Source organism: Squalius cephalus, assembly GCF_949319135.1.
Source record: "Squalius cephalus genome assembly, chromosome: 24".
In the NCBI taxonomy this organism is placed as follows: Eukaryota; Metazoa; Chordata; class Actinopteri; order Cypriniformes; family Leuciscidae; genus Squalius; species Squalius cephalus.
The window spans coordinates 17,909,394-17,923,639 of NC_137145.1; the positions used below are offsets into that span (position 1 = coordinate 17,909,394).

A 14,246-nucleotide genomic window follows, 5' to 3' on the forward strand; every position below is an offset into this window, starting at 1 on the left:
CATTTTGATCAAGCTCGTATATTTAAGTTCAGTAATTTTACTTAAATGACAATTAATAGGTTATTTTCATTGCCATTTAAGTGAAACTGCTGAAATTAAATATACGCGCTTGATCAAAATTATCATTCTAGAAGAAAATTTCAGATGGCACTTAGAGGCTTTTGCATCTGAACTCTTAAAATACACAACTTTACTAGCCAATGCCTTTTGTTTTTGTGTACAAAAATTGATGAATGCAGCGTTCAAGTACTGTAAAAGGTGTGTAGGAAGTAAATACATTTATGAGATAAAAAATTCGCGAGCCAAATAATCTTGACCATTTCAATTGTTTTCATTATAGCAGTGGCAAAAGCATTTGCTAGATAAAATTATTGAAATGCTGTAAAAGAAGAAAGATGGTAGTACTTTCATACTTATGTAATACAGCGTGAGCTTTTAATATATTAGCACCCTAGTTCTTTCTTTAAATTGGAGCCCCCTTAATGAAGTAAGTGATATTATTAATTCTAATAACATTTTAAAATGTATAATCAGCGGAGACACCACAAAATGCAAAAATAAAAGGAGTCTAGAGGAATTAAGCCTCTCTTACCTCATCATCAATTCCTGTAACATCTAGTGTAATCATGCTCGAGCCAAACTGAATATTGTCTTCATTTTTTAGAGTCCCACCAGCAGGAAGTGTGTTTTCATTATACGATGTCACAAACTTGAAGTCACTTGTGCGCGAGCCTGTGGTTAGATACGCGTCATAATTGTAAGAGCTGCGGAGAGTTCCTGCTCCATCCACCTCTGCATAGTTGGGAGGCAGATAGGCGCTGGGAACAGCAACTGCTCCATCAAACAACAGTCTGGGCTTTCTCCTGTGACAAAACTTCACTGCCAAGATCAGTATGATGAACGTCAGGAAGAAGGTGCACACGGAAACTAATGCAATGATCAAATATGACGTTACTTTAGAGTTACTGTCCTCATAAGTCATATCTTTCAGTTCAGGAACTTCAGAAAGGTTGTCAGAAATCAGTAAATTCACAGCAGAGGTTGTAGATAGAGACGGCTGACCGTTATCCTTCACTGAAATAACAAGGTTCTGCTTCATATTGTCAGATTCAGAAATGTCTCGTTGTGTTTTGATCTCTCCACTATGGAGACCAATGGAGAAAAGTCCCGGATCAGTGGATTTCAAGATCTGATAGGACAGCCATGCGTTCTGTCCAGAGTCAGCATCTACAGCGATCACCTTGGAGACCAGAGAGCCTGAGAGAGTCGCTTTAGGGACCATTTCAGTCATTAAAGACTTTCCATCTGGAACAGGGTATAATATCTGTGGAGAGTTATCATTCTCATCTGTTATGAAGACTTTCACAGTCACGTTACTGCTGAGTGGAGGAGAACCATTGTCTCTGGCAACAACTTTGACACTGAAGTTTCTGAACTGCTCATAGTCAAATGATCTTACAGCATGAATCACCCCTGTTTCTCCATTAACAGATAGAAATGAGGACACTGGGACCCCATTGACTTCACTGGGTACCAGAGAGTACAGTACAGTCCCGTTCTGTCTCCAGTCTGGGTCATTTGCACTGACAGAACAAACAGAAGTGCCTGGTTTGTTATTTTCACTTATATAAGCACTGTATGTCTGCTGCTCAAACACAGGAGGATTGTCATTCACATCTGAGACAAATAAATGAATTGTCATGGACGTGGATAATGGTGGAGATCCTCCATCTGTGGCTGTGATGGTAATGTTGTAATCAGATTCTTTCTCTCGGTCAAGAGCTTTTGTAGTTACTAGAGAGAAATAGTTTTTAACAGATGGGTTCAGTTTGAAAGGAACATTTTGCTGAACAGAGCAACGAATCTGCCGGTTTTCTCCTGAGTCTTTGTCTTGAACATTAATGATTCCCACTTCAGTACCTGGATCAGAGTTTTCAGGTATCTGGTTATTCAAAGATTTAAGGATGATTCTAGGTGGATTATCATTAATATCAGTTATATCTATGATAAATTTAGCAGTTGATGCCAATCCAGAGGCATCTTTGGCCTGAATTCCAACTTCATAGTTCCTTTCATTTTCATAATCAATTTCTCCAGTCACCACAATTTGTCCTGTTGTTTTATCAATAGAAAACAATTTTGCAGTTTTATCTGAAATTCTGCTGAATTCATACATCACTTCCCCGTTTGGACCTTCATCAGCATCAGTGGCGCTCACTCTGATTATTTCTGTTCCTGAAGGAGTATTTTCAGCCAGAGTGATCTTATAAACAGGCTGACTAAATACTGGGACATTATCATTGGCATCTAGAACAGTGATGTGTATGACAGCAGTGCCAGATCTCTGCGGTGAACCACCATCAGTGGCTGTGAGGATCATATCTATCTCCTTCTGCCGTTCACGATCCAGCTCCTTTTCCAACACGAGTTCTGCGTATTTCCCTCCATCTGCACTATCATGAACATTCAAAAAAAAATGTTTGTTTCTCTCCAGTGAGTAGCTATTGACCGCGTTATGTCCAATATCTGAGTCATGCGCTTCATCCAAACGGAATCGCTGGCCTTTAATTGCTGATTCGGTGATTTCAAAATTAATACGCTCATTTGGAAATTGTGGCACGTTGTCATTTATATCCTGAATTTGCAAAATTATTCTGTGCACTTCAAGAGGGTTTTCCAGGACGAGCTCATAACTGAGAATGCAGGACATTCGAGAACCACAAAGCTCTTCTCGATCTATTGTGTCTGACAATATTAAATCACCAGTATTCAAATTAATATCACAATACCGTTTGCTGCTGTCCTCCGTGTCTATCCGACCTTTACGAGCAGATAATTGTTTTACATCCATCCTGAGATCCTTGGCTATATTTCCAATCACATACTGGCGCTTCGTTTCTTCCGGAATATTGTAGCTCAGATCTGCACAGACGATTGTCAGAGGAAACAGAAGGAGAGCAACGAAAAACGCAAAGAAAGGAACTGAAAATAATCTGTATTCCATTTTTGAAGGTTTGATGTTGCACCTGCCCAAAAGTAATTATTTTTTGACGGATGATATTCTAATAATTCTCTCGGGGTCGACGGACTGTTACTCCATTTTGTGCGGCGTTTATTCTACCAGACAGAGCTCACACTGCATACATTAAGTGTGGGAGGAGAGACGCATCAGTCTGCACTCTTGGTGAATAGCGACACTGTGAGTATTTTTCTGTTAATTGCATCTTTCATGTATGAAATGACAACAGGGATCAACCAAGTGGAATCGTAGTGTTTTTCATCGCGTAATTTTGTAAAATAATCATTTACATAAATATATAGGCAATATATTGGAAATTAGCTAAAAAAAAAAAAGGTCTCGCATTCAGAGGAAAAAGTAAACAGAGAGTGTTGTCGCTGTCCATGTCCGAGGTGCTGAAACTTTTTTTTTTTTTTTTTTTTTTTTTATTCACAGCTTCAACCAAACTTCTGTAGTAGGTTTAAACGCACATGTAGGATATACTGTACTATTGGCCTCACAATGATAAATGTTCAAACACTTTCAAACCATCTACGCTAAAACTTACCAAAGAACTAAGCTTGAATTTTAAACTAAAACAAAAAAGAAAACAAAGCAACAAAACTTAAATCTAGCACAGACCAAATACACAAGTTTACTAGCCAATGCCATGTTATTTTTTTCTAATCAAAACAGACCGCAATTCACATTAATAAAATATAATAGAAAAAAACAATAATAATACAGATCATTTTCTTCAAAAACAGACCTTTTTTCGGACCTGATGAATGCAGCCTTCAAATATTGGTAAAGGTGTGCAGGAAGTAGGCTATATAAATTTATGAGATCAGATATTCGCGACCAACATGATTTAAAGTATTTAAATATAGCCTTCATTATTAAAAGAAGAAAGACGATAGTAGTTAGAGATGATAGGAGTTTTATATGTAATACAGCGTGAGGTCTAATATGTTTCCCAAAATACTTTTACATTTTTAAACAGGAACCGCCCTAATAAAGTATGTGATAATAATGCAAATATCAATTAAAAATTTCAGCAGAGACAACATAAAATACAAAAATAAAAAAGGGTCGAAAAGAGTGAAGCTGCTCTTACCTCATCTTCAATTCCTGTAACATCTAGTGTAATCATGCTCGAGCCAAACTCAATATTGTGTTCCTTTTTTAGAGTACCACCTGCAGGAAGTGTGTTTTCATTATACGATGTCACAAACTTGAAGTCACTTGTGCGCGAGCCTGTGGTTAGATACGCGTCATAATTGTAAGAGCTGCGGAGAGTTCCTGCTCCATCCACCTCTGCATAGTTGGGAGGCAGATAGGCGCTGGGAACAGCAACTGCTCCATCAAACAACAGTCTGGGCTTTCTCCTGTGACAAAACTTCACTGCCAAGATCAGTATGATGAACGTCAGGAAGAAGGTGCACACGGAAACTAATGCAATGATCAAATATGACGTTACTTTAGAGTTACTGTCCTCATAAGTCATATCTTTAAGTTCAGGAACTTCAGAAAGGTTGTCAGAAATCAGTAAATTCACAGCACAGGTTGTAGATAGAGAGGGCTGCCCGTTATCCTTCACTGAAATAACAAGGTTCTGCTTCATATTGTCAGATTCAGAAATGTCTCGTTGTGTTTTGATCTCTCCACTATGGAGACCAATGGAGAAAAGTCCCGGATCAGTGGATTTCAAGATCTGATAGGACAGCCATGCGTTCTGTCCAGAGTCAGCATCTACAGCGATCACCTTGGAGACCAGAGAGCCTGAGAGAGTCGCTTTAGGGACCATTTCAGTCATTAAAGACTTTCCATCTGGAACAGGGTATAATATCTGTGGAGAGTTATCATTCTCATCTGTTATGAAGACTTTCACAGTCACGTTACTGCTGAGTGGAGGAGAACCATTGTCTCTGGCAACAACTTTGACACTGAAGTTTCTGAACTGCTCATAGTCAAATGATCTTACAGCATGAATCACCCCTGTATCTCCATTAACAGATAGAAATGAGGACACTGGGACCCCATTGACTTCACTGGGTACCAGAGAGTACAGTACAGTCCCGTTCTGTCTCCAGTCTGGGTCATTTGCACTGACAGAACAAACAGAAGTGCCTGGTTTGTTATTTTCACTTATATAAGCACTGTATGTCTGCTGCTCAAACACAGGAGGATTGTCATTCACATCTGAGACAAATAAATGAATTGTCATGGATGTGGATAATGGTGGAGATCCTCCATCTGTGGCTGTGATGGTAATGTTGTAATCAGATTCTTTCTCTCGGTCTAGAGCTTTTGTAGTTACTAGAGAGAAATAGTTTTTAACAGATGGGTTCAGTTTGAAAGGAACATTTTGCTGAACAGAGCAACGAATCTGTCGGTTTTCTCCTGAGTCTTTGTCTTGAACATTAATGATTCCCACTTCAGTACCTGGATCAGAGTTTTCAGGTATCGGGTTATTCAAAGATTTAAGGATGATTCTAGGTGGATTATCATTAACATCAGTTATATCTATGATAACTTTAGCAGTTGATGCCAGTCCAGAGGCATCTTTGGCCTGAATTCCTATTTCATACTTTTTGTCTTTTTCAAAATCAATTTCTCCAATCACAATAATTTGCCCAGTTGTCTTATCAATAGAAAATATTTTTGCAACTTTGTCTGAAATTCTGCTGAATTCATACATCACTTCCCCGTTTGGACCTTCATCAGCATCAGTGGCGCTCACTCTGATTATTTCTGTTCCTGAAGGAGTATTTTCAGCCAGAGTGACCTTATAAACAGGCTGACTAAATACTGGGACATTATCATTGGCATCTAGAACAGTGATGTGTATGACAGCAGTGCCAGATCTCTGCGGTGAACCACCATCAGTGGCTGTGAGGATCATATCTATCTCCTTCTGCTGTTCACGATCCAGCTCCTTTTCCAACACGAGTTCTGCATATTTCCCTCCATCTGCAGTATCATGAATATCCAAAACAAAATGTTTGTTTTTCTCCAGTGAATAGCCATTGACTGTGTTGTGCTCGATATCTGAATCAAGCGCCTCATCCAAACGGAAGCGCTGGCCTTTAACTGCCGATTCTCTAATTTCAAAATTAATACGCTCATTTGGAAATCGTGGCGCATTGTCATTTATGTCCTGAATTTGCAGAATTACACGGTGCACTTCAAGAGGGTTTTCCAGGACGAGCTCATAACTGAGAATGCAGGGAATTTGAGTTCCACAAAGCTCTTCTCGGTCTATTGTGTCTGCCACGATTAAATCACCAGTATTCAGATTAATATCACAATACCGTTTGCTGCTGTCCTCCGTGTCTATCCGAGCTTTACGAGCAGATAATTGTTTCACATCCATCCTGAGATCCTTGGCTATATTTCCAATCACATGCTGGCGCTTCGTTTCTTCTGGAATATTGTAGCTCAGATCTGCACAGACGAGTTTCAGAGGAAACAGAAGGAGAGCCAAGAACCACGCAAAAAAAGGAACTGAAAATATCCTGCATTCCATTTTTTAAGGTTTAATGTTGCACCTGCCCAAGAGTAAAAAATATTTGACGGATAATTCTCTCGGCGTCGACGGACTGTTACTCCATTTTGTGCGGCGTTTATTCTACCAGAGCTCTGTCATACTGCATACATTAAGTGTGGGAGGAGAGACGCATCAGTCTGCACTCTTGGTGAATAGCGACACTGTGAGCATTTTTCTGTTCATTGCATCTTTCATGTATTTAATGAAATGACTACAGTGAATAGCCAAATTAAGTCTTACGTTTGTCAACGCGTCTTTTTGTAAAATAATAATTTACATGCATCTATATATATATTATATAGAAATATATATATATATTAGAAAGGAACTAAAAATGTCACGCATTCGGAGATAAACAACATACAGGTGTGGCGCTGTCCATGCGTGTGGTGCTGAAACCTGATGACCTCAAATAAATTGGACAAGAAAGCACGTACGTAACTTAACAATCATATTAAACAAACGCGTAAATCCGTTTTTAAAAGAAAAGAGAGGCAAATCCTTTTATTCACCGCTTCAAACTTACTCAGTTCTTTAGTAAGATTTAACATAGATGTAGATTGTACTATCAGCCTCAAAGTAAAATATTCAAACACCTGTCGACCATCTACATTTTTAAAAATAAACAAATGATTTTAGAGTAGAACAACAAAACAATATCGTAACAAACTGTTAAATCTAGCAGAGATCAAATACACAACTTTACTAGCCAATGTCATATTATTTGTTTCTGAACTTTCAAGACCACTATACCATTGACAAAATATAATAGTAAAACAAAAACAATATGCAGAGAAATTCCTCAAAAACAGACTTTTGTTTTTGTGTCCAGATTTGATGAATTCAGTGTTCAAGTACTGTAAAAGGTGTGTAGGATGACTCATGAAAGTGCGTATCTATGGCACGAATGATATTTCTCGTATCATTTATACGCCAAAAAGAGTTTTTGCGTACATATGATACGCAGTTTTCGCGTGCATATGATACGCACTTTATGGCGTGTAATACGCACGCACTCCTCACCCCTAATACTACCCAAGAGGTTTACAGTGCGTATCATTTGAACGCAAAAACTATTTTTGGCGTATAAATGATACGAGAAATATCATTTGTGCTATAGATACGCACTTTCATGAGATCGTGTTGCATTTGTAGGAAGACATTTGTGAGAACCGAAATTCGCGCCCTATATAATTTGGACCATTTCAATTGTCTTCATCAGCAGTGGCAAGAGCATTTGATAGATAAGGTAATATGAAATAACATAAAAAAAGAAAGATGATAGATATTGTATACATATGTAATGCAGAATGAGGATCTAATAAATTACCACCCAAGTACTTTCTTTAAACTGGAACCGCGTTAATACAGTAGGTGATATTATTTACCCAAATGTATAATCGATGGAGACACCATGAATTGTAATATTAGAGTCCAGAGGAGTTAAGCCTCTCTTACCTCATCTTCAATTCCTGTAACATCTAGTGTAATCATGCTCGAGCCAAACTGAGTATTGTGTTCCAGAGTCCCACCAGCAGGAAGTGTGTTTTCATTATACGATGTCACAAACTTGAAGTCACTTGTGCGCGAGCCTGTGGTTAGATACGCGTCATAATTGTAAGAGCTGCGGAGAGTTCCTGCTCCATCCACCTCTGCATAGTTGGGAGGCAGATAGGCGCTGGGAACAGCAACTGCTCCATCAAACAACAGTCTGGGCTTTCTCCTGTGACAAAACTTCACTGCCAAGATCAGTATGATGAACGTCAGGAAGAAGGTGCACACGGAGACTAAAGCAATGATCAAGTATGACGTTACTTTAGAGTTACTGTCCTCATAAGTCATATCTTTAAGTTCAGGAACTTCAGAAAGGTTGTCAGAAATCAGTAAATTCACAGCACAGGTTGTAGATAGAGACAGCTGCCCGTTATCCTTCACTGAAATAACAAGGTTCTGCTTCATATTGTCAGATTCAGAAATGTCTCGTTGTGTTTTGATCTCTCCACTATGGAGACCAATGGAGAAAAGTCCCGGATCAGTGGATTTCAAGATCTGATAGGACAGCCATGCGTTCTGTCCAGAGTCAGCATCTACAGCGATCACCTTGGAGACCAGAGAGCCTGAGAGAGTCGCTTTAGGGACCATTTCAGTCATTAAAGACTTTCCATCTGGAACAGGGTATAATATCTGTGGAGAGTTATCATTCTCATCTGTTATGAAGACTTTCACAGTCACGTTACTGCTGAGTGGAGGAGAACCATTGTCTCTGGCAACAACTTTGACACTGAAGTTTCTGAACTGCTCATAGTCAAATGATCTTACAGCATGAATCACCCCTGTATCTCCATTAACAGATAGAAATGAGGACACTGGGACCCCATTGACTTCACTGGGTACCAGAGAGTACAGTACAGTCCCGTTCTGTCTCCAGTCTGGGTCATTTGCACTGACAGAACAAACAGAAGTGCCTGGTTTGTTATTTTCACTTATATAAGCACTGTATGTCTGCTGCTCAAACACAGGAGGATTGTCATTCACATCTGAGACAAATAAATGAATTGTCATGGATGTGGATAATGGTGGAGATCCTCCATCTGTGGCTGTGATGGTAATGTTGTAATCAGATTCTTTCTCTCGGTCGAGAGCTTTTGTAGTTACTAGAGAGAAATAGTTTTTAACAGATGGGTTCAGTTTGAAAGGAACATTTTGCTGAACAGAGCAACGAATCTGTCGGTTTTCTCCTGAGTCTTTGTCTTGAACATTAATGATTCCCACTTCAGTACCTGGATCAGAGTTTTCAGGTATCGGGTTATTCAAAGATTTAAGGATGATTCTAGGTGGATTATCATTAACATCAGTTATATCTATGATAACTTTAGCAGTTGATGCCAATCCAGATGCATCTTGAGCATGAATTCCCATTTCATAGTTTCTTTCACTTTCATAATCAATCTCTCCAGTAACTACAATTTGTCCTGTTGTCTTATCAATAGAAAACAATTTTGCATTCTTATCTGACAATCTGCTGAATTCATACGTCACTTCCCCGTTTGGACCCTCATCAGCATCAGTGGCGCTCACTCTGATTATTTCTGTTCCTGAAGGAGTATTTTCAGCCAGAGTGACCTTATAAACAGGCTGACTAAATACTGGGACATTATCATTGGCATCTAGAACAGTGATGTGTATGACAGCAGTGCCAGATCTCTGCGGTGAACCACCATCAGTGGCTGTGAGGATCATATCTATCTCCTTCTGCCGTTCACGATCCAGCTCCTTTTCCAACACGAGTTCTGCGTATTTCCCTCCATCTGCAGTATCATGAATATCCAAAACAAAATGTGTGTTTCTCTCCAGTGAATATCTATTGACCGCGTTATGTCCGATATCTGAGTCATGCGCCTCATGCAAACGAAATCGCTGGCCTTTGTCTGCTGATTCTCTAATTTCAAAATTAAAACGGTCATTTGGAAATTGTGGCGCATTATCATTTATATCCTGAATTTGCAGAACAATTCGGTGCACTTCAAGAGGGTTTTCCAGGACGAGCTCATAACTGAGAATGCAGGGAATTTGAGTTCCACAAAGCTCTTCTCGGTCTATTGTCTCTGCCACGATTAAATCACCAGTATTCAAATTAATATCACAATACCGTTTGCTGCTGTCCTCCGTGTCTATCCGAGCTTTACGAGAAAGTAATTGTTTCACATCCATCCTGAGATCCTTGGCTATATTTCCAATCACATACTGGCGCTTCGTTTCTTCCGGAATATTGTAGCTCAGATCTGCACAGACGATTGTCAGAGGAAACAGGAGAGCAACGAAAAACGCAAAGAAAGGAACTGAAAATAATCTGTATTCCATTTGTGAAGGTTTGATTTTGCACCTGCCCAAAAGTAATTAATCTTTGACGGATGATATTCTAATAATTCTCTCGGTGTCGACGGACGGTCACTCCATTTTGTGCGGTGTTTATTCTACCAGACAGAGCTCACACTGCATACATTAAGTGTGGGAGGAGAGACGCATCAGTCTGCACTCTTGGTGAATAGCGACACTGTGAGTATTTTTCTGTTAATTGCATCTTTCATGTATGAAATGACAACAGGGATCAACCAAGTGGAATCGTAGTGTTTTTCATCGCGTAATTTTGTAAAATAATCATTTACATAAATATATAGGCAATATATTGGAAATTAACTAAAAAAAGGTCTCGCATTCAGAGGAAAAAGTAAACAGAGAGTGTTGTCGCTGTCCAGGCTCGAGGTGCTGAATTAAAAATATATATATATATATATTTATTTATTTATTTTTATTCACCGCTTCAACCAAACTTCTGTAGTAGGTTTACACGCACATGTATACACTGTACTACTATTGGCCTCACAATGATAAATGTCCAAACACTTTCAAACCATCTACGCTAAAACTTACCAAAGAACTAAGCTTGTTTTTTAAACTAAAACAAAAAAGAAAACAAAGCAACAAAACTTAAATCTAACAGAGACCAACTAGCCCATTCCATGTTATTTTTTTCTAATCAAACAGACCGCAATTCACATTAATAAAATATAATAGGAAAAAAAATATATACAGATCATTTTCTTTAAAAACAGACCTTTTTTCGGAACTGATGAATGCAGCCTTCAAATATTGGTAAAGGTGTGCAGGAAGTATATACATTTATGAGATCAAAAATTCGCGACCAACATGATTTAAAGTATTTAAAAATAGCCTTCATTAATAAAAGAAGAAAGACGATAGTAGTTAGAGATGATAGGAGTTTTATATGTAGCCTAGTACAGCGTGAGGTCTAATATGTTTCCCAAAATACTTTTACATTTTTAAACAGGACCCGCCCTAACAAAGTATGTGATGATAATGCAAATATCACTTAAAAATTTCAGCGGCGACAACATAAAATACAAAAATTAAAAAGGGTCGTAAAGAGTGAAGCTGCTCTTACCTCATCTTCAATTCCTGTAACATCTAGTGTTATCATGCTCGAGCCAAACTGAATATTGTCTTCATTTTTTAGAGTCCCACCAGCAGGAAGTGTGTTTTCATTATACGATGTCACAAACTTGAAGTCACTTGTGCGCGAGCCTGTGGTTAGATACGCGTCATAATTGTAAGAGCTGCGGAGAGTTCCTGCTCCATCCACCTCTGCATAGTTGGGAGGCAGATAGGCGCTGGGAACAGCAACTGCTCCATCAAACAACAGTCTGGGCTTTCTCCTGTGACAAAACTTCACTGCCAAGATCAGTATGATGAACGTCAGGAAGAAGGTGCACACGGAAACTAATGCAATGATCAAATATGACGTTACTTTAGAGTTACTGTCCTCATAAGTCATATCTTTAAGTTCAGGAACTTCAGAAAGGTTGTCAGAAATCAGTAAATTCACAGCACAGGTTGTAGATAGAGACGGCTGCCCGTTATCCTTCACTGAAATAACAAGGTTCTGCTTCATATTGTCAGATTCAGAAATGTCTCGTTGTGTTTTGATCTCTCCACTATGGAGACCAATGGAGAAAAGTCCCGGATCAGTGGATTTCAAGATCTGATAGGACAGCCATGCGTTCTGTCCAGAGTCAGCATCTACAGCGATCACCTTGGAGACCAGAGAGCCTGAGAGAGTCGCTTTAGGGACCATTTCAGTCATTAAAGACTTTCCATCTGGAACAGGGTATAATATCTGTGGAGAGTTATCATTCTCATCTGTTATGAAGACTTTCACAGTCACGTTACTGCTGAGTGGAGGAGAACCATTGTCTCTGGCAACAACTTTGACACTGAAGTTTCTGAATTGCTCATAGTCAAATGATCTTACAGCATGAATCACCCCTGTATCTCCATTAACAGATAGAAATGAGGACACTGGGACCCCATTGACTTCACTGGGTACCAGAGAGTACAGTACAGTCCCGTTCTGTCTCCAGTCTGGGTCATTTGCACTGACAGAACAAACAGAAGTGCCTGGTTTGTTATTTTCACTTATATAAACAGCATAATCCTGTAACTCAAATGTAGGGGGGTTGTCGTTGATGTCTGAAACTTGTATGTTCAGAGTTATATTGGAGAATAAGGGGGGTGTACCTCCGTCCTTTGCTGTTATTGTCACATTATAATTTTCGAATTGTTCTCGATCAAGCGAACTAGTTGTTGTGATAATGAAATAAGACTTGATGTACGGCTGTAGTTGAAATGGCAGACTCGTCGAAATGGAACAGGTAACCAGACTATTCTCACCTGAATCCTGGTCCTTTACGTTTATCACTGCGATCTCTGAACCAGGTGGGATGTTTTCTGGGATTTGGTTTTTTAGAGACTTTACAGATATAACCGGCGCGTTGTCATTGACATCATCTATTTCAATAACAACTTTACAGTGGCCTGTCTGACCTCCACCATCCTCCGCCTGCACTTCCATCTCGAACGAGGAGGCCTTCTCGTGGTCCAACTGTCCAGTAACAGATATTTCTCCATAATGTTCGTCAATTTTAAACAATTCTTTTGTGTTGTCGGATAGGTGATTGATATAATACGTTATTTGCCCATTTGCACCCTCATCTAAATCGGTTGCAGTAATTTTGATCATAGACGTTCCGAGTGCTGAATTTTCAGATAAACGAGTCTTGTATAAAGGCTGCGAAAACACTGGTGCATTATCATTCACGTCTATCACGAGCACTTCAATAACAACAGTTCCAGATTTTGGAGGATTTCCCCCATCGACAGCTGACAAAATCAAGGAATGCTCTCCTTTTGTCTCTCTATCCAGGCTGTTTTTCAAAACAATGTCCACATGCCTGTCTTTATTTGATTTTGTATCAAGAACAAAATGTTTGTTTTGACTGAGAATATACGTCTGAACTGAATTCATTCCAACATCCAAATCCCGTGCGCGAGCTATTTGTAATTTGCTTCCCGTCGGTGCCGCTTCGCTTATCTCAAGTTTAATTGAATCTTTGGGGAAAATAGGAGGGTTGTCATTGATGTCCTGGACCTCCAAAACAACGTTATGAAGCTCTAAAGGATTTTCAAGAATAAATTCAAAGTGCATGAGACAGGGGGAGGTTGTACCGCATAGCATCTCTCGGTCGATTCGTTCCGAAACAAAAAGATTTCCAGAATCTAGGTCTACATCACAGTACCTTCTCTCCCCTTGATAATCCAAACGGGCTTTGCGAAACCTCAAGCGATTAGAATCCAAATTAAGCTCCTTACTTAGACTTCCAATAACATATTTTGTCTTTGTTTCCTCCGGCACAGAATAACGAACATCAGCAGTGGTAACGCAGAAGAGAAGCGACGTTATCCATAATCGCCATTTGGCCCAACACAATTTAGACGTTTTCGCCATGTTTTCTTGTATGTAATAAAGTAAAAACGCTGTTTCGAAATCTTCCTCACAAACTGATTTGCCTGGATAGCACTGCTATTTCGACAAATGACTGTTGTTAACAGAATAGAAAAAATATTCGCACCAAATGGGTGTGTACTTATGCCCCCAAAAAACAGAGTTAATCAACAGCGACACTGTGTGGTTCAGTTGAGTTTAGGTAAACAGCTTGTGAGGTTAAATTTATGGTGTGCAGACTCTTCATATTTACAGAGATGTGTCTGATAATGTGGGTTTAAATTACATTCTCACATGGCATATCAAATATAACCATGACACATTAATATTGACTAATA

General features: G+C 39.2%; 3 protein-coding genes across 6 annotated transcripts in view; all 3 read right to left on the bottom strand.

Moving 5' to 3' along the window:
• Positions 1–6,629, bottom strand: part of LOC307152417 (protocadherin gamma-C5-like) — a gene marked incomplete at its 5' end in the record, with an annotated part of 153,623 nt that extends 146,994 nt beyond the window's left edge. The window contains one exon of one of the 4 annotated variants that reach the window (XM_079861022.1): positions 4,116–6,629. In XM_079861022.1, the coding sequence (XP_079717148.1) occupies positions 4,116–6,527 (2,412 nt within the window). Of the gene's footprint in view, positions 1–592; positions 3,287–4,115 lie in introns of those variants that run through there. The other 3 variants (XM_079861033.1, XM_079861023.1, XM_079861034.1) reach the window with 3 other exon arrangements.
• A 1,338-nt stretch (positions 6,630–7,967) lies between these two features.
• Positions 7,968–10,500, bottom strand: LOC307152425 (protocadherin beta-7-like). Its single transcript, XM_079861062.1, has one exon. It carries the CDS (start codon positions 10,407–10,409, stop codon positions 7,992–7,994), a length of 2,418 nt encoding a protein of 805 aa, XP_079717188.1. The 5' UTR covers positions 10,410–10,500; the 3' UTR covers positions 7,968–7,991.
• A 486-nt stretch (positions 10,501–10,986) lies between these two features.
• On the bottom strand, positions 10,987–14,025 carry pcdh1g1 (protocadherin 1 gamma 1; the record flags this gene model as incomplete). The annotated part of the gene is made up of 2 exons (XM_079860579.1): positions 11,512–14,025; positions 10,987–11,004 (listed from the first exon to the last, which is right to left on the bottom strand). Exons 1-2 carry the CDS (start codon positions 13,909–13,911, stop codon positions 10,987–10,989), a joined length of 2,418 nt encoding a protein of 805 aa, XP_079716705.1. The 5' UTR covers positions 13,912–14,025.
• Between the last annotated feature and the right edge of the window lie 221 nt (positions 14,026–14,246).